At 43.0% G+C, this 21205-nt stretch overlaps 2 protein-coding genes and 1 long non-coding RNA gene across 3 annotated transcripts in view; all 3 read right to left on the bottom strand.

The window, feature by feature from the left end:
• Positions 1-5716, bottom strand: part of zdhhc8b (zinc finger DHHC-type palmitoyltransferase 8b) — a 46962-nt gene extending 41246 nt beyond the window's left edge. The window contains 1 exon segment of the mRNA XM_042337660.1: positions 5555-5716. Within this exon segment, the coding sequence (XP_042193594.1) occupies positions 5555-5652 (98 nt within the window). The 5' untranslated portion in view covers positions 5653-5716.
• A 1802-nt stretch (positions 5717-7518) lies between these two features.
• Positions 7519-13199, bottom strand: LOC121849581. The gene is made up of 3 exons (XR_006085271.1): positions 12972-13199; positions 11391-11527; positions 7519-8677 (listed from the first exon to the last, which is right to left on the bottom strand). It is a non-coding gene; the product is annotated as an uncharacterized LOC121849581 (long non-coding RNA).
• An 82-nt stretch (positions 13200-13281) lies between these two features.
• Positions 13282-21181, bottom strand: ranbp1 (RAN binding protein 1). Its single transcript, XM_042337668.1, has 6 exons — positions 21031-21181; positions 16632-16768; positions 16191-16348; positions 15824-15952; positions 15315-15371; positions 13282-14772 (listed from the first exon to the last, which is right to left on the bottom strand). The coding sequence occupies exons 1-6, from the start codon at positions 21043-21045 to the stop codon at positions 14612-14614; spliced, it is 657 nt and encodes a 218-aa protein (XP_042193602.1). The 5' UTR covers positions 21046-21181; the 3' UTR covers positions 13282-14611.
• Between the last annotated feature and the right edge of the window lie 24 nt (positions 21182-21205).

Below are 21205 nucleotides of genomic sequence, written 5' to 3'. Positions count from 1 at the left end.
GGTGGAGGAACAGTTTGAAGGAGAGTTGAGGGTCAAAGAAAAAGAGAAGCGTTATAGATTTCAGTGGATAAAGTTGGAACAGAAAGTAATAATTCTGCTCAATCATTAAACTCGCTCAAATTCTGCAGTGTTACCACTTTCACCACACGTGCACTGTACATCAATTTAAAATGCAGCTTACAGTCACGGGGCTTTGGTGTGTCGACAATGAGACATTAATATATCTCACATTTTGTTTGAAATCCTCCCTCCCAAAAAAAGAGAGCTCCCAAAAAAGAGAGCTCCGACACATACACACACACACACACCCTCTTGTGTTAGTCACAGAGAGCCAGGATGACAGTTCACACCTGCTCCTGCAAACTTTCCACCGCCTGGAAAGGTGAGCATCAACGGGAAAGGAATGTTTGAGCTAAGCCAAGCAGCTGATACGCTGTGTTGTTGGCAGAGATCAGGGAATGAGTTGCCAGCTCTCTCTCTCTCTTCACTTCCCCCACCCCCGTTCAGTTGGAGAAGGTGAATGATAAAATAAAGACAAAGTCAGGAATCTCCATCTCTCCCTTTTTTTTAAAAAAAACACAAAAAGGAGCTTTAATAATAATAATCCTTGCCTTTGACATAGTGCCTTATCAGGTCTTTGAGACATCTCAAAGCGCTTCACAGAATACACCGTAAAGTGAATTGACTGTACATTTTGTGGGCGAAATGTGCACAGCAGTGTCCCACAAACAGTTGTGGATTGAGTGACCAAATTATTATGCTTAAAAATATATATATTTTAAAATGTTTTAAAAGGGATTATTCCCCTGGAAAAGTGATCCACCAATTGACTAACCACCGGGTTCCTACTTACTGCTCGATAAACAGAGGCACGTGTATGGAGTAAGGAAACTTGCCCAGGAATCAAACCCAGGTCCTGTCGCTTGTGATGCAAGTGCTCAAGCCACTACGCTACAGGACTCCATAGCGATGATTTTGTCCTGCAAATAACCTTCATGTACAGAACACACAAACAGTTTTTCATTATTATTTAAGGAACAGTTAAACATGGATTTCACAAACAAAACACTAGCCTAGTTTTTCTGTTGAGTAGTCAGTTCAGCTCCAAAGAGATGCCACTTACTCCCTCCCCGCCAAGGGTATAGCAGACAACACAATAGCAAATCCCAATTTTTCCACATATGCCGAGAATTAGATTAAACCTTCACAGCATTTTTCTCTCACTTTGACAATGCGGCAACAATTACCAGACACGTCACGTCAACAGTCTGTGAAACAGGCAATCTGAGAAGGAATGAGTGTCACATAGGAATAGGAGTAGGCCATTCAGTCCCTTGGGCCTGTTAAGCCATTCTATTGGATCATGGCTGATCTATACTTCAACTCCAATTGCTCCATATCCCTCGATACCCTGAACTAACAGAAATCTATCCACCTCAGTCTTGAAAACGTGATTGGATTCAGCATCCACAACCTTTTGGGGGTGAGAGTTCCAGATTTCCACTACCTATCGTGTGACAAAATGCCTCCTGGTTTCACTCCTAAATGGCCTGGCTCTAAGGTTAAGACTATGTCCCCTTGTTTTGGATTCTCCCACCCACCAGAGGAAACAGTTTCGCTGTCTTACAATTCTGCCCCATCCAATACACTTAAAACATTAGCTATCATCTTAAACACACAACCAAACGGATTTCAGAGCAAACTTAATCTCATCTGGCCATCTGCCGGGAGCTGTGTTCAAACTGCAAGGCCGCTCTTAAAGAGTAAGCACACAATAGAATCTGAATGTTTTCAGGACAACGTGGTACGAGCCAAGTTGCAGATTTCGTTGGATCCATGGGATTTCCAGTCAACACACAATATCCTCCACAGAGAGAGCGAGAGCTGTAAACACGCTTACAGGCCAAACCGGTCAGCCCTCCAGGCTGTCAATCCCACACATGTTAACCTTGTCAAACACGGGTTGGTTTAGGAGCAGCACAGGGAAATGTCGAACAGACTGATTGAAACCCCGAGGATTGACACTCAAAAGTCAGGTCTCGGCTTCTTATACCCACTGTGCGTTGAGGTAAAAATCCAGCCAAGGCCCACACTGGTGTATGGTTCCTTCCAGCTAGTTATACAGTGAGCTTGCTGACTAAGTCACGCTCCTCGCCTGCAAGGGTAGAGTACGGACAGCTTTCAACAGGGGGAAGCAACACTGCAGAGTCAGCTGCTGCTCAGTAATGCTGTGTGACAGTTTGTTTCAAAACAATTGTCTTGTAGGCCCTATAAAGCACCCCGGGACATACCACAACATGGGGAGGGAGGAAATCAGGTTGATGTGAAAGGTACTGTGATAATAATAATCCTGGCACTTGATATAGCGCCTCATCACGCCTTCAAGACGTCTCAAAAAGCGTCACAGAATATACTGTAAAGTGAATTCATTGTGTATTTTGTGGGCGATGTTGTATATCAAATGTAAGGATTATCATTATTTTTTAATTCTGTCTATGATTCAAGCATGGGGGGGGGAGAAAGAGGAGATGAAGGAAGGACTCAATAATAACTCAACATTTGCAGATGGATATTCAGTTTCAGGACAGATACGTACTGTATTTCAATATACAAATTCTATCCTGCCACACCCAAACCTGATTTGTTTTACACAATCCTTAGAGCATTTCCAGCTATAAGACAGCATACAAGGGCCAAAATCAAAAGCTGTCGACTTTCACCACACATTCTCCCTCTCTCTTTTTCTCTCTCAATATCTCCATAAAATTTTGAACTGAACTAAAACAACCCGCCACAACACCAAACAACTCTTAAGTACAAACCCTTGAAGCAGGAGGAGGAGAAGGTTGCTTGCTTGCGACAGTGCAAATAAATCTCTCCTGGTAAACCACACCACTTGGCAATTGGAAATTGTGTGTTTCTCCCACAAAATACACAGTCAATCCACTTCGCAATACATTTTGTAAAGTGCTTTGAGACTTCTCAACGATGTGATAAGGCGCTATATGAAATGCAAGGATCATTATTAAGGGTTGAGCCTTGGTTGGACACTCCAGGCTCTATGGAGAACGCTGTAAGTTTGAAAAAAGATTTTTGCTAAACATGTAGAATAAATAGTGCTCATCCTTTATTTTCAATAGCTTCAAACAACAATGCAAGCTTAACACAACACCTACTAACCAGACTAAAGATCCAGTTGATTCTTTGACAGATTCTGATTAAATTGACATTGAAGCCGAGCTGACATACATCTCTGCCTCCAATGACAACGCAAGAGAAGGAGTTTAAGATTTACGTTACACTTTTAGAAGTATCCCAACTAAACGCAAAAACAGTTTAATAAAAATCAGCAGAACAAAAATATCACCAATCCAGCCAACGTAAAGAATAACCCACCGATTTATAACTCCTACATTAAACCCCTGTTTTTTAAAAAAAATTTAAACATGAAAAGGATTTTAAAAACCCGTCAAATTTTACTATGTTCTCTACCCACAGGGAAGGAACCTCTCAATGCAAACAGTGCCCCGAGTCCGTGTTCAGCACATGCTCCACAACCACTAGGTTACCATTTACAAGCGTAAGATTTTATAAGGAGCCAAATAAATCACATGAGTAAACTGGAGACAAGACTCGAGCAAGGTCTTCTGATCAGTTTTGCACTCAGTGGGAACTTTAGCGACATTGCAAAAAATATGTACCATATATAGCTACATACAGTGTATATCCATACCCACCCATATACACAGTGCATATCCATACATACCCATATACACAGTGTATATCCATACCCACCCATATATACAGTGTATATCCATACCCACCCACATACACAGTATATATCCATACATACCCATATACACAGTATATATCCATACATACCCATATACACAGTGTATATCCATACATACCCATATACACAGTGTATATCCATACACAACAACAACAAAATTACATTTATAGAGCGCCTTTCACGTCGGGAAGACATCCCAAGGCGCTGGACAGTCAGCGGTCAGGACCCGAGCAGGGGGGAGGGGTGGGGACAGAGAGGCTGAAAGCCCGGCCACTGATAGTAGGGCGGATCGGGCGGGATACATGGAGCAGCCGGAGCCCCCTGAACGGAGGGAGCGGGCAGGTTGGTAAGGAGTCAGCAAGTCAGAGGGGTAGGAGGGGGGGGCTTGAAATTGAGGACAAGGCAATCGGTGGGGGGCCCCGGTCTTGCTGACGTTCAGTTGGAGAAAGTTGTCCCTCATCCTGGATCATGTGTGTATATACACACACACACTCGCGTGAACAGTATAGATCTACTTATACACACATACATGTGTATATATATATAAATGTATGTAATCTGTGCAATAAAGCAGCTTTGCAAATACAGTATTAGAATTGATCCACATTTCACACGCAGTAAACCCATAAATCAGCCGGGATGGCTCTCTGCGCGGAACCAGACACACAGCAATTTCGAGTGGCTTAAGGTCTTCCAACTAAATTAGAAATACAGCACACACACATATACACACACACATATACACACACACATATACACACACACATATACACACACACGCATACACACATATACACACACACGCATACACACATATACACACACGCATACACACACACATACACACACACACACACATATACACACACACACACATATACACACACACACACATATACACACACACACACATACATACACACACACACACACAATCCCAATTTGCAAATTAAAACCGAGGCCAAATATAAAACAACCAGTTTGCAATGAAACACTTCCAAAAATATATAGTGACAGCAATACTGTGGGGTGGGGTGAGAGAGGGGAATACAATACCCGGAGGCCAAACAAAACAGCTGAGATATACAACTGTACAGTGACCAGAGGAGAGGTGGGGAGGAGGGGAAACGGGGAGGAGGGGAGGAGGGATGAGGAGAAGAGGAAAAGGGAGAGGGACGAGGCAGGCGGGAGGTGGTCAGACACCGTCCGGCCCGAGGCCCTGATCCTGTCAACCCGCCTCCATAGTAACCGCTCGGGGTAGAACTGGACCTCACCCCTCACACACACACACCCTCACACAGACCCTCACACACACACAGACCCTCACACACACACACAGACCCTCACACACACACACAGACCCTCACACAGACCCTCACACACACACACACACCCTCACACAGGGAGAGAGACCCTCACACACAGACACCCTCACACACAGACCCTCACACACACACACACCCTCACACAGGGAGAGAGACCCTCACACACACACACCCTCACACAGACCCTCACACACACACACACCCTCACACAGGGAGAGACCCTCACACACACACAGACCCTCACACACACACACACACCCTCACATACACACCCTCACACAGGGAGAGAGACCCTCACACACAGACACCCTCACACAGACCCTCACACACACACACACCCTCACACAGACCCTCACACAGGGAGAGACCCTCACACACACACAGACCCTCACACACACACAGACCCTCACACACACACACACACACACAGACTCACGTGAAGACGAGGAACAAGGTTGTGGCTCCGACTAACAAGGTGGCGGCTGTGGACACCGGGATGTATTTGGTGGGTTTAAATCTCTTTCCACTTGGCATCCTGTAACCGCCACATAGTCTCGAGAGGAGGAGAGAGGGAGAGAGGGACGGGAGAAAAGGGAGAGGGGGAAGAAGGGGGAGGGAGGGAGTGTGAGAGGGAGTGTGGAGGGGGAGAGTGTGAGAGGGAGTGTGGAGGAGGGAGTGTGAGAGGCTGAGCTGAGGGCCGCGGCCTCTCTCTCTCTCTCTCTCTCTCAGGCAGAGGGACGGGGAGACACACGGAGCGCGAGCAATCCTCACACCCCCCCTCCCTGCCAGCCCTCAACAGGAAGTCCCGCCTCTCATCTGCACACCGTGACGCACACCGGAAACGCATGCGGGCGGCCAGGCTTCTGATTGGCGCTCACCTGGCTGGCCCGCCCCCCTGGGCCAAAGGCTGGGGGCGGGGCTGGGGAGGCTGGGGGCGGGGCTAGGGAGGCTGGGGGCGGGGCGTTAGGGTTTTGGGGCTGGGGGTTAGGGATTGGGTTTATAATAATAATACGGTGTTTGACAGGGTATTGATTATTGGTTAGGTTTAGGGTATTGATTATTGGGACGGGGTATTGATTATTGGTTAGGTTTAGGGTATTGATTATTGGGACAGGGTATTGATTATTGGTTAGGTTTAGGGTATTGATTATTGGGGTTGGGACGGGGTATTGATTATTGGTTAGGTTTAGGGTATTGATTATTGGGGTTGGGACGGGGTATTGAGCAGTGAGTTTGGGATAGGGTTTTCAGTGTTGACGTAAAATAAATAAATAATAATTTGGTCACTCAATCCAGTCCTGTTTGTGGGACGTTGCTGTGCGCCATATTTTGCACACAATACGCAGTCACTACAACAACAACAACTTGCAATTATATAGCACATCACCCCCCCCCCACAGGATAGCGCCCCAGAGAGCTCAAAGTCGCTGCACTTTACCTGTGAAGCACTTTGAAATGTTCCAGGGGCTTTATCAATGTCAGGACTATTAAATCACATTTGCAGTTTAATACCTTGAACTTCTCAATCCTCAGACTCCATGTCACTTACAACTGTGCTCCAGAGAGCAATCGGCTGCTACCATGGGTTTACACTGCATCCGAATCCAAATCCCTGATTGCCCAGTGCATTGGGATGTCCTCCCGTCGTGAAAGGCGCTATGCAAATGTACTTTGTTTTTGAAAATACTTTTGAGGTCTCTTATTGAAAAAATGCAGTTAGTACTGTATACCACAAATTCCCCTGTTGAAAACTTAATTGTGAAGAAACTTTCTTTCAAATTTGCATCCAAAACAATCATAAGGAACCAGTTTCGATATATATATATATGCACACACCCACACAAATTCTGCAAAATGTTATAAACACCCAATTGATTCATGGTGCACTTTAAAAATCAATTAAATGACTCTCCCCCCAGATTAACCAAACAGGGAAGCAATACCTGGAATTTTACTGTGAAAATCTTTTAATTAAAAACAGTCCCGTTGGGAAGAATATCTGTCAGTCAGTCCTTATGTATCAGGACAGAGTAAGACAGGCCAGTCAATTAGAAGGCTTAAGATGTAAAATCCTTGGCTTAAGGCAAAGCTGTTTCTTGGAACTTAAGATATACTGGAACCAAAGTACTTAAATCATGAAGGCATCGGAGCAAGCACACAATAATTCAGCGTGAGTAAATATCTAATAGTAGCAACAGCAAAGGGAGTTGGTCTCTGAGGTGGAGAACGTGTGTGGGATGCGCTGGGGATATAAGTGGGTCTAACTTGCAACCATTTTGCCTACAAAATACACAGTCAATTCACTTTACCAAAATATTCTGTAAAGCGCTTTGAGACGTCTCAAAGACATGATAAGACGCTATCAAATGCAAGGATTATTATTATTAATATTATCTCTAATGGCATTCCTTGATGTGGAAACCTGATTAAGGAAAACTGGCATGTGAGAGCTCGACTGCAACATGGATCAAGATGGAGTGAGGTTCCTGTCAGATTGCATGATGTGTGCCACTTTCCGTTTCCAAAACTGCCCACTCCTTATTGAGGAATCCCATTAAAAATCACCATCTATCAGACTCCATTGTTTGTGTTGTAACAAAGGACAAATGGTACTCACCAGTGATCTGAAACTACATTCATACAAATTAGTGACTTTAATCAAGTATGTGTGTGTCCGGAAACCCTTAGTGATATAAAACACAGCACTGCACACAAACCAACTTGCGAAACAATAAATTCTCTCCCATTTTAAAAATATATGTGAAAGTGTAAATGTTAATGGTTAAGAGGTAATAATAAGTAAAGTAATCCAGCAAATAATTTATAATGATACAACCTAGTCAAGTCCATTCACATCTTTCTTCTGTTCCTTTTTCTCTTTGTTCTTCACTCTAACTTCCTTTGCTTCTTCTGATGGCTGAAGATCTGAACAGAAACTGAAAAAGTGACTGGTGAGAAAGCAATTACTCAGCGGTGCTACCCTACTATTGCTATTGCTGATTATAAACTGCTCAGAGAGGGAGTTAGGCGGCAATCGCAGCTGTGAGAGATTAGAGCTGGAACACAAGGAGATCCAACAGAACCAGGGTAAAACCAATGTATGGCCAGAGAGATCAGAGTTGGGACAACAGACAACCCCATTGAACATAAAAAGAGACGTCTTTATTCACTGTACTCGATATTAACTGATCTGCGATTCCCAAAGGTTCTCATCTTTAAGACATTCTCCCTCCCTGAATAGCCCTGTATAAAAGTGCTGTCGCTGTCACATTTTGCCTTTCGGGTCATTCAAGCTACCCTTATACAATAATGCACTGAAACTGTGTATGGAATGGCAGGGCGTGGGTTCATCCTTTGCGATTCAATATGTGGAGAATTTCTGATCTCGGCTGGGATGTAAGGTAGAGCAAGCAACGTGTTTCCCCCCAGAGAGAGAGTCCAATTCTGTATTCACACACTTCCGAAGATTGGACTAAAGCCACTCACTGTGCTCTAGGTATGGGTCAGAGTACATTGCCTTTCCACTTGTTTAGTTGCGATATGCTGTGCACAGTGAGGCCTGAAGGAGAGAGAAATAATTTGGGGAGAGAAATTTGGATTAGGGATGGATTGTAAAGCAGGATAACAAACTGGGAATAGGACTCCGCATTTCTTTGAAACAGCAACAACAACAAAATTACATTTGCATAACGGCTTTCACAACAAAACCGCAATGGCAGGATAGCGAGAGAAAATACCATTTACAAAAACTGCGCAACCTTAAAATGGTTTGATTTCAGAGATCTTGGCAACAAGCATTCCTGTTTGAGTGAACACAAACTGTTTGTACAGGGTAAATATTTAATCCTAAAACGCAATTTGAATGGGTTTATCCATCTGTGGGTCTGTTTTGTGTTTTACGGAGGAATGACAGAGTCGTTTTTTCTAATCCATGCCATTGCTTTTAAGCAATCGCTAAACTAAATGGATCATGTATTTTCCAGGTTGCTGTTTAAAAATGTATCTGCAAGGACGATAGAGATATTATCGCAGGTGAAAACAGGACATAAATATATATGATGTATATTAAACGTAATAATAAATATTAGTGGTACATAAACATATGGAACAGCCTCCCTAGGGAGACGGTCGGTGGAAGCAGAAAGTATTGTTTGTTTCAAGAACAAATTAAATAGATTTCTGTTAGGAAATAATATCTGGGGATACAGGATATAGATTGGGACAGTCAAGCGACTGCTAGGATGGTAAAAGGAAAACTGGATGGACCGTGGTCTTCTTTCCCCAAGCAAATTCTTACATATGTATGTTCTTATGGCACAAGCGGAAAAAAGTCCAAAGAAATCAGTTCTGAGACACTGCCCCGTGTTGCGTGTAGGGTGCTATATAAATGCAAGTTGTTGTTATTAATGTATAGGCACTACATCAGCAGCAACGTTCATTACGTTATTTCCAACGTACATTTACAATATGCTTCTCGGTGGCAATTTTAAAAGGCAACCAATAATGAGCCATTCTGGGTGTGGACGCTTTTGGTGGTGACAATGACAACAGCTTGTGGAGGGTTAACACACTGCATTCTATCTAGGTTAATCATCCTTAAATGTCTGATGATAGGATTTGATCCAAAAGTTAATCCTTTTTGATGCCTCTTATAAATGCTGCTGTGTGCAAAGCCTGTCTAAGGCTCTTAGACCTGTCGTTCACCGGACAAAACCCTCCCAGCTTTGGCGTGAAGTGCCCCCGCCATGTTTTCAGCCCAGATCTCACCAGCTGGAAGCCAACAGGAAATATATGGACCTTTCCAGAGAGCTGACAGCAGAAAGATTGTAATATCTGATTTGTGAAACAGTGCTTGTAAGCATAACACTAAAATTCATCTTAATATTTGTCTTGTAGCACTGCTCAGCATAATAATAACCCGCTAACATCAATGTGGTATAAATGTACTCTCTCAGGATTTTACTAACTTACTCCTCGGTAAACAGTACGTGTGGAGTAAGTAGAAACCTGGTTGTTAGTCGATTGGTGGATCACTTTCTGGGGGTAATAATCCTTCAAAAATTAAATAAATGATAGTAATTTGGTCACTAAATCCACAATTGTTGGTGTGACATTTGCGAACAATTCACGGCCGCATTTTACCCACAAAATATACAGTCAATCCAATCCACTTTACAGCATATCCTGTGAAGCTCTTTGAGATGTCTCAACGACATGATAATAAATAATCCTTGCATTTGATATAGCGCTTTTCACGTCGGGAGGACGTCCCAAAGCGCTTCACAGAACACACTGTAAAGTGAATTGACTGTATATTTGTGGGCGAACGCGGCAGCCAATTGCGCACAGCAATGTCCCACAAACAGCCGTAGATTGAAAATGACCAATTTATTATTGTTTTTGGAGGTATTATTATTAGGCTCTGTGTGGAGTAAGGAAACTTGCCCGAGGTTTCGCCCTCTGCCTGGAATTGAACTCAGGTCTCTCACTTGCAAAGCGAGTGCTCTAACCACTGAGCTACAGGACTCCACATGATAAGACGCTATATCAAAAACAAGGATAATTACTATATGCATCCATAACCTGTATTGTCCAATGCCCCAATAACCAATGCTTGAGCAGACCAAGGTGGGGGTGCATTGGAAATCTGTTCTGAGATACACATTTGTGCTTAGAATATGCATGTGGATGACTGTGTGCAGCTCTGGTTACCGCAACATGTTGCTCAGTGGCCAGAGGCAGTGCAGCAAATTAGCTGCTCCCTGATGTTACAGCGCAAGTTAGGGGAACAACTAAATAAGATCAAACTCTCCGACCTTGAAAAGAGACGTCTCAGGAGGGACCTCATAGAGTAATATAGGTTGGAGAAAACTAGCTTTGTTCTGTAATAGGAGTAGAGCAAGGTGGGTTTTCAGGAAGATTTAAATTAATTAGGTCAAAGGTCTTTTTTCATTCAAACCTCTTGTGATCTAACATCAGGGATCTCCCTCTCTCTGTATATTTTGTGGGTTAAACCAACCGGATTGCACTACTTTTGAGTCACTGAGGTGAGAGTTGGATTTATTGGGCGCTATATCAAATGCAAGGATTATTATTATTGTTAAGCTGAGCAGGGCTAAAACATAAATATTGAAATGAATTTTACCCCAAAAGACAGCAATTTACTTAACAATAGATTCTTCATTGTTAAGACATCTTCAGCTTCAAGACATCTCAACGACGTGATAAAGCGCTATATCAAATGTAAGGATCATTATTATTGCTGATCCTACCTGTTATATTTATTCAACGAGAACAGAATCTGAGATGCTGTGTGACTTGATGCGATGAAAATGAGGTCAGGCCTTCAGAGAGGGTATGAATGGACATCTGTCACTTCCTCAGTCAGCGCAGCCCAGATTATAAACCTCTGTGGATAAAAACGGCAGATGTTGGTTCATCATCATTAATGTTAAATTACAGAAGCAAATTCCCTATTTGTGGAATCCTGTATCTCAGAGGTTAGCAGGTTCACCTCGCAAGCAGGGCGAAACCTTAGGCAAGTCTCCTTACTCCACACGTCTCTGTTTACCTAGGAGTGAGTAGGAACCTGGTCGTTAAGTCGATTGGCGGATCGCTTTCTGTGAGTAATAATCTCTTCACCAAAAATAGATATTTTTTATTTATCAAAAATAACAATAATAATTTGGTCACTCAATCCACCACTGTCGTGGGACACCGCTGTGTGCAATTGGCTGCCGTGTTTCATGCACAAAATACAATCCACTTTACAGTATATTCTGTGAAGCACTTTGAGATGTCTTAATGACGTGATAAGACATTAGATCAAATGCGAGGATTATTATTGTTAAAACTACCTCTGCACCATCAGTCCAGTTGATATGTTTTGCATCAAGGATTTGTGCTCCCTCTCGTGGTGAGTACAAATTACTACTGTATTCACAGCTCCGATTGATAATAATCCTCACATTTGATATAGCGCTTTTCACGTCTTCTCGACGTCTCAAAGCGCTTCACAGAACACACTGTAAAGTGAATTGACTGCATATTTGTGGGCAAAACGCGGCAGCCAATTGCGCACAGCAGCATCCCACAAACAGTTGTAGATTGAAAACGACCAATTTATTATTGTTTTTCTTGAGGGATTATTATTAGGCTCTGTGTGGAGTAAGGAAACTTGCCCAAGGTTTCACCCTCTGCCTGGAATCCAACCCAAGTTACTCGCTTGCAAAGCAAATGCTCTAACCACAGAGCTACAGGGCTCCACAATCCCAATTTGGTACTTTTTTTTTCCCCCCACCTTTTGCCAATAGTGTGAAATGAAGACATTAACATTTCCTTCCATTTCCAGAGGTCAGCTATAATATTGGTACCCGTTGAGATATACGAAAGAGGCTTGGAGCAAATCCCAACCTGGAACTGACAACCCAACCCATCAGACTGCATGTAAGGCTTCAACCCCCCACCCCACACAACAAAGTCCCTGCTGTGCCACTGTGGGTGAAGGGAAATGGAAAAAAAAATCTACAACCTGAACTCCCTTGAAAAGGGACCTGACAAAAGGGACTCGCTCCCAGATGCTACCCTGAGTGAAGGGCGCCATCTACATCAATGAAAGTCATTAGCTACCTTTCCTTAAATTCTACCCACAAGGAATCCAGAGGACACAGCAGCTACAATGGAGTTGGTATTTCATGGCAGTCGATCGAGGAATCGTTTTGCTTGTTGAGTTCACTGTAAATTCTGACTTTCCATTAAATAAGTGAATTAGAAAAAACACAATCAATGTAGCCTGGAACCTGCAAAAGCAACATCCAAAAGACTATCGCTGCTCCCTGACCCAAGACACTTACAAGGTGGTGAGGAGACAAGTAAACACCAGTCACGCACGACAAACAGCGTTAGAAAATCAGAAGAACATAAGAATTGCTAGACGAAAGAAGACCAAGGTCCATCGCCTTCGACTATCCTGGCAGGCGCTTGCACACGTTGTACCCCCAGATATATACTGTATCCCCAGATACACTTTCACTGTTCATTGAAAGAAGCACTGCGCATTCCAGCAGCAGAACAATGTGGTCGCCCGGAAAGAGAGGGAGAGAGAAAAACAAATGAAAACCAATGTTTTAGAGAAATGAAAATGGAAAATGACTTGCCCGTTTGCTCGTTGCAAAAAAAGTTTATTGCAAATTTCCTAACGAGAGTTACCAATTTTCAACAGTTCAATTTATTAGTTTCCCCATTACAAAACATTTAAGTAGATCAAGATGGTCTGTCCATTCCAACAGAAAACAAAGACTATACACAAATATAGTTGTGGTTTATAGCAAGCATATGCAAAACTTATCACAAATCTTCTCTCGAAAATTGAGCGAGCGACCTTTTCTCCCCTCCAGAAGCGACGTCAGGATAATTAGTTTTGTGATGATGACCATCGAAGCGAGTATCACACTGTGAGCAAGTCCCAGCAGCACCCTGTAGAGATTCACAAAGAGTCCACTAGAGACGTCAGTCAGTAACCAGCCCTTTTTACATGCATTATTCATTCACGCATCTTAAAAGCATCACAACCCATTCAGTTTAATTTCAAGAGTCAGGAATAGGATTTGACGCAACAATAGTGAATCTGCACAAATTAACATGGGGAGAAGCAGGGGGGAGGACTGAGAAAAAATGTCAGGTGAATGAATAGAACAGCAGAAAGTGTTGGTGCCAGCCTATCCCTGATGGTTTGCTCACAGGAATATCCGAATTAAATCAAGCCAATTTATATGCATTCTTTTGGTCCCTTCTTTTAAGATTTCAGGATAACACAATACGTATGCCTGAGATGAACTCGACGTGGAATCTTTGTGTAATATAGTCTGTCAGGTACTGACTTCAACAATCAAATGGGGAAAAACGAAAAAAAACAGAGCAAAAGTTTAAAAGAATTCTGAAATGCAACCTTCTAGCAATGGTACTGAACTCCCCCTAAAACAGGGACTTTGTATGGGGGGGGGGGGGTCGGGGCAAAAATAATAAAAAAAATTCTGCATACGCAGCTTAAATTGAATGGTTATTTACTAGTTTATAAACGATGTGCTACCCAATGTGGGAACTTTGACAATTCGAGTCTCGCGCACAGAAAAAATGCATTTCTTTTTAAAACAAGTCTGCTACTTTTGAACCCGGTTATTAATATTAAGTAGGTTGATTTTCAGGACGTCAAGGTTTAAATCGATCCCCCCTTCCAGACCGACTTGACGACGGTGAATAGATAAGGCAGTAAGTAGTTAACACGTCTAGAGGGTTCCCCAAGATATATGTGAGCACATTGATGTGGCTGATAATCTGGGGGGAAATGACTTTCTGTGAAAGTTGCTGTATCTTCATAACCGATTTGGGAACACAGGGCAAATGCTTAAAAAGGGACTCTCGTCTGTCTGTGTCCAAACTCAGTTCATTACAGTCTGCTGTAAAAAAACAAGAGGGAAACCGAGGCCAGGACGATTTAATTCTCTTCAGTTTTTTCACAGGTCTCCTCTTTCTTCTCGCTTTCTTCCTTTTTGGTGGGCTCTGCTTTCTTCTGCTCATCTTTGACAGATAGCTCCTCTAGTTGCTCGGCTACCTTGTTTGCGCTCACTTCGTTTTCACCTAACGGAGAGGAGAGATCTGAACGACAAAAAAAAAAGGAAAAAGGCTTCCATTAAAAGAGACAGTTTCTTTTACAGCACAGATATACATCGGCAGTCTTCTGGGTTGTATTCATTCCCAAAGGTCTAACTAAACCTTCCCTGGTCAAGAGATTCTTTGGAAATACCAGCGATGATAAAAGACATGCTATCCTCTTTACAGAGAGCATCCAAGAGTAGATACACACAACTGCAATGGTAAGACAAGGAAAGACCATAAAGGGAACACATTTCAAGGTCTTATATTCAGGGAAGTGGAATATATGAGAAAGGGAAAATGGTTTAATCTGTTCAAAATACTGTTCAACATTGCATCCAGTTTGTACATTCATTCTACAGAGGACATTTCAAGATCCTCTCAATCATCTTCAAATCCCTTCATGCTCTGGCACCTCCCTACCTCTCCAACCTGCTTACTCGCCAACCCACTTCCTCCGCTTGCCTGGCTCCAGCCTCCTGCTTATCCCTCATGCCCTCCACTCCACCATTGGTGACTGAAAGTCAGAATTAAAAAATACTCACCTTTTCCCTTCATCTTCTCTTTGCAGTCGTCAAACTTTGCCTTAAATTTCTGTGCATCTGAGAGAGAAATGAAAAGCAGTCAGTAAGTTGACAGGTTTATCTTCCTGTTGTGTGCCAACAGCGATGTGAAGCATGGAGCTGGACACCGTTTTTCTGAACACGTGTGTGCAGTGAATACGGAAGCACTAAAGGGTAATCAGCCCTTTCTAACACTTGGTAGGACTTTATGGGACCCCACTCCCAAAACGAGTACTATATCAGAGTTCCACTCTATAGACAGCTTGGCCACACATTCCCTTTGTAACTTCCACACAGCAAGTTTTATTTGAGACAAGTGGGGGCCAACTACAGCAAATTATTGATTGGCCAATGAAAAATCAAGTTTTTCAATTCACGTATCTCAAGTATGCCAGTATCTCAATTCACGTTTATGATCGTACCAGTTGAGAACTTACAATGAAAATGAACAGTTTGGCAGATACGATTGGTTTGCAACCGGAGATACTTACTTTCTTTATTCAGGAAGCGAATAGCCAAAAGCTCAGGTTTGGGTTCCTCATCAGCAAAATCAGCCGGTGCATTCCACACCCAGGCACGGTCACTCCCTACGTTGGGCCTCAACTCCATCGAAGGTGAAACTGAGAGAAAAACACAAACCAGTGATTTACTCGTCACACAGAAAGAAAACCACATCCTGTCAGAATCTCCACCAAAGTGCAAGGTCATAACCAACTCCACTCTCTCCATGTAAACCCTCGTCACAAAACAACTACACGTCTTTAGAACAAAGGTAATTCATAACTGGACTAGGTTAACAGGAAAGGGAGCTGAGGTCTGGACACTGAATGGCTTTCGATTAAATATAAAACAACGTACTGTAGTGATTTGCACAGATTTTGAGAGTTTTATCTCTCCTCATCAGAAGGCGGATGGTTCCTTTCTCCTTGTGCCGAAGCAGCTTCACATCACCGGTTCCTCGCTCTTTCCACTCGGGAGGATCGTTCTCTGACGCGTATCTAAAGAGTTTTGCACGCCTGACGAAACAAAGTCAAAAAGTTCATTTTTAGACTTATGTTTTTTTTAAAAAAACTCTTCCTTTCCTCATTCTCAGCACAACTTATCTAAAAAGTCAATTCAATTATACAAAACGCACAGCCCTGCACCTGAAACGTTTCATTGAAAAAGCAAAGGCAATGGTACACTTGCATGTTTCACATATAAAGCAAACTGTGACCAGATCTTATGAAAGTTCAGGCTGGACCCTCCTGGTTTAAACCAATGGCTGGACCTGGTCACATACAATACCCAAGTACTTACATTCTGAAAAGCTCCTCTTCATCTTCCTCCAATGTCTTCACCTCTTGTTCAGGAAGACAAACAATTGGCTCGAAGTGAGGATCGTGGTTGGAATCTTCAGCTGCAATTTCTAGGGAGGTTTCATGGTCCCCTGACTCCTAATAAAATAAAGAGTATTCAATTAGAAGAAGAATCAGTCAAGCCTGCTCCAATCTTTGCCCAACGTCTGTCCAGCTATAGCCTGATTATTTACCCATTCACAACCAAAGGTACAGGGGCCAACAGAAACATCCTCCTGCTGCGCAGGTTGAGACAAACTACCTCAGAAGCCAGTTGGTATTAATCTTCTTCTAGATAGTCAGTGATCTATGGAATGGGCCAATGGGGGACATCAAACAAGGACTATTCCAGCTAATATGGACACTCAATGCCAGAATTATGCTTTTTTTAAAAATTGGCTGTGAACCCATGCTGGTGTGTGAATCTTGGTGTGCAGGCATATCCTGTACTGTAATCCTGTTCTTCCCATCAGTGTAAACTTTCCTCTATCCACCATTTACACTCACTGCAACATTCAGAAAATTGATAACACTACAATATACAAAATAAATCTTCCAAGTGCACATCATATTTGAATAAAATTCAGAATGAATGAAAGAATTCAGACTCATTCTTTGTGTGGGGAGAAAACAAAGTTAACTTCAGTTACAATAATTAAATCCACCTGATCTGACTAAGCCATCGAACATATCAAAACATTGGTAAAAACGTCAAGGTTTTGATGTGTAGTGTTCCAGGTTCAGTGCTCAGTTTGCTTTGTGCAAATGCTGATCAGTCAGTACAAATGTGTTATACAGAGCCAAAAAAAAACTGATTTGTCAGCTTAAATGAGTGAATGGCATTCTAAATCACTGGTCAAAGACAACCTGAATGGAAGAATTAGAGAGCACATGTAATGCCAGCTCATCTCTTGTGTGGTTTAATGTCTGAACAGCTTGGACGCTGGTGCAAAACAAAATCACTGGACTAGAATTATATTACATTTATATTCAGGGGAAGGGAAGCGAGAGAGAGAAAATAGTGTGTTCACAAAGGAAGAAAATCTAATTGAAAAAACAACCCTTTACATTTTTACCACAGTATATGATTGTCACTCTCACCTCAAGTATACAATGAACAGATAGACATTACTCTGTCTAGTACTTCAACACTGATATCTTCATGGCTCATGTAAGTGAAAGTGTTTCGGAGTGGGATACATCTCCCCCCCATGAGATAAATTGGGCCGAAACCAGACAAGAAAGGCCATTTCACTCGAGATTCGTACAGGCATCAAACCCATCAAGCTGGGCAGGTATTAAACCCTCTCAGAGGTGAAAGAACCGCTCTAACCCACTATACCAACCAAACCCACTGCTACTAAATCGTTCCTGCTGGGAAAACAGACCAAAATGACCGAAAGAGCAACTTCCTAAAATTAAATTAAAATCTAATATTACTCACCGTTTTCCTAGATGAGAATTTCTAAGGCAGAAAGACAATATCACTGTTATCGATAAGAATAAATAAGAAAAGGGGAAAGTTCCCCTTGACCAGGTGGTATAATTTTGATTTTATAAACATCCCCAGATGTTGAGCCATTTAGCACAGGCTGCACCTGTGATAGGATACCGCTATCAGAGTCCACCTTGTCTATACATGAGGTATGCAGCTTTTACCTGTCCCGCAATATTGTCTGAACTTAGAACACATTTAATAACACAATAAGGTCAATTACATAGAAACAGGAATAGGCCATTCAGTCCTTTGAGCCTGTACTGCCATTTGATTTAGAGCATGGCTTATCTGTACCTCAATTCCAAATACCTGCCTTTGTCCCATATCCCTTGATTCCCGAACCTAACAGAAATCTATCCACATCGATCTTGAAAATCGGAATGGATCCAGCATCCACAGCCTTTTGAAGGAGAAAGTTCTAGATTTCTACTACCCTTGGTGTGAAAAGAGCTGTGGAAGTCAACTGTTTATTCACACAACTCCCTTTGGGACAGGGAAAAGCAGGCGATTCTGAGACAATTTCGCCCCCAAGCTTCAATGTTTAGCTTGTTTAGTCTAGTTTGCGTGAGCACGATGTATTGACGTTCTCCTTTTTACTCTTACAAAACACTTCAGTCACTTGCAGAGATTTACACACCCTGTGTATTTGAAATAAGAATTACTCCCCTTTCAGACTCATTGAGAATTTACATTAAGCTCTGTTGCATTGCAGATTGTATAAATAGGTGAAGAGTTTGTCCCTGCACTTGACATGATTACAGAGAAGGGTTACAACTGTGGGACACTGGAACAGACATGTGCCCTTTCTAGGAATCTGACATCCTTCATCCAAGCCTAGAAAATCCTGGTATCAGCAAATTTCACTCTGACGACATCAATGCAGACTGCTGGAATTGTATACATTATATAAGTACAGCTATCAACAAATTTTTTGTTCAAACGGTGTAAAATAAAGTGCTCCCGTTGTCCTCAATTTTATTGGTAATAACTTCCAACAACAACTTGCATTTATATAGCTCCCTCCACGCAGGGTAGCATCTCAGTGCGCTTAACAGTGGCGGAGCCTGACTAATATCTCAAATTAGATAACATGAAACATGTTATTGGTGTAATCTTTGCTTCCAAATCTGATCTGGGATAATATGGTAAACTGGCTTGTTGTGTCAGCTTATTGGAAATGTTTTCTTTACCAATTCTAATTTCCAAATGACACAGTGTGATTCCATCTGCTCTGGGAGGAGGGTGGGGGGGGGATAGCAATATTCATTAACCCCTTCCATTTCAGGATTGAAGCGTCCCTTTCTAAAACCTGAAGAATTAATGAAAGAGGAAATAGCAGGTTTCTGAAAATAAGAATAATCCTTGTATTTGATATATCACCTTATCACATCGTTGAGATGTCTCAAAGAGCTTCACAGAATATATTGTAAAGTGAACTGACTATATTTTGTGGGTGAAACGCGGCAGCCAATTGTGCACATCAGTGTCTCACAAACAGTCGTGGATTTTTGTGTCACATGGCGTGTGGGCTAAGGAAACTTGCCTAAGGGTTCGTCCTGCCCGGGGAGTTCCCCAAATAATTGGGATCTCTATGATAAATTTAATTAGAATTACCCCCACCCTCCAATACACACACACACAGAGAAAACTCGCTACCTCATCTTAAAAAAAAACTAAGCTCCTAAAAAAAAACCACGAGCTTCCTAGTTTAAAATTCATACCTAAACAATAAAAAAAACACATGAATACATTAAAAAGTCAAATTTGGGATATTAGCTGCGAACTAAGATGTTGACAAACCCCATTAACGCATATAGATATACAGGTAGTTATTTTTTTTAAAAGAGAGAAATGGTGTCGAACTCTAATTAATTAAGAAGTGAAGTACTTTATTACACCACGAGTCTGACACGAATATGAAACGACGTCCGTTATTTTCCAACTTCCAAAAGCCATCTTTTAAATGGCGACCTTTTATATCTCTCTCTCTTTTTTTAATATAAAAAAATAAACGAGAAAGAACAAAGCCCTGAGGCAGACACTACCTAATGTGTGTGTGTGTGTGTGTGAGTGTGTGTGAGTGAGTGCCAGGACACCACAGACCCCTTTCTCTCTCTCCCTCTCTGTCTGTGTGTGTGTGTGTGTGTGTCCCTCACACACACCCCTGTCTCAGTCTTGTGCGTCTGTGGGTGGAAAAACAAGTGGAAAATTTTCCTGGAGAGAGAAAAAAAATCTCCTCCCAAATCTAACCTGAGACACAGAGAGAGAGAGAGAGGGGAAAGAGAGAGGGAGAGAGAGAGAGAGGGAGGGGGAGAGAGAGAGAGAGGGGGGAGAGAGAGAGAGGGGAGAGAGAGAGAGGGGAGAGGGGGGGGAGAGAGAGGAGAGGGGGGGAGAGAGGGAGGGGGGGGGAGAGAGAGGGGAGAGGGGAGGGGGGAGAGAGGGAGGGAGGGGGGTGGAGAGGCTGAATGAAGCTTTCACTACAAACTAGGCCACCTCAGGACCTGGGGGTGAATTAGATTTTTTTTCTCTCTCTCCCCAATAACCAGCGGCCTGTGCGTGTGCATATATATATATATATATATATAGAGAGAGAGAGAGAGAGTGAAACAAAACGCTTTCAATCCCGAGCGTGTGTTAGAGCAGCTCCAGGTCCAGCCTCGCCCCTCGTTACCCATCTCCCCGCCGCAGGGCCGACCTGAGGGAGTCTCCATTCCACCTCCACGGGGTCTCGCTCCTTCCTTCCCTCCGTCCGTCCCTCCGCTTTCAGTCTCAAATATCTCCCCCCGGCGGCCGATACCGCTCACAAATAACCACCGAGAAAAATAGCCGAGGTGTTCATCTCCCGCCCGGCACCGATACTCACTCGCTCGTCTGCCATTTCAGGCGCTGATGGCTCCGGATTGCTGAGCCGCTCCTCTCACCGACCGACCGTCCGTCCGTCTCTCTCTCTCTCCCCTCCCGCCCGGCGCCGCCGCCGATGCTTTTCGCGCCAATCCAACATGGCCGCCCTAGCAACCGCCCGCCCTAGCAACCGCCCC

The sequence above is a fragment of the Callorhinchus milii genome, unplaced genomic scaffold, assembly GCF_018977255.1.
Source record: "Callorhinchus milii isolate IMCB2004 unplaced genomic scaffold, IMCB_Cmil_1.0 Scaffold8, whole genome shotgun sequence".
Lineage (NCBI taxonomy): Eukaryota > Metazoa > Chordata > Chondrichthyes > Chimaeriformes > Callorhinchidae > Callorhinchus > Callorhinchus milii.
Note: the sequence above shows the minus strand (reverse complement) of the source record. Positions and strands in the feature narration are given on the sequence as shown.

Excerpts from the sequence above, each read along its gene's own strand:
- ranbp1 (XM_042337668.1), bottom strand. Across the intron at positions 16,349-16,631 it reads GAAGAGGAGCTTTTCAGAAT|GCGTGCAAAACTCTTTAGAT; the intron begins GTAAGTACTTGG and ends TTGTTTCGTCAG. Across the intron at positions 14,773-15,314 it reads AGAGAAGATGAAGGGAAAAG|ATCTCTCCTCTCCGTTAGGT; the intron begins GTGAGTATTTTT and ends TTTGTCGTTCAG.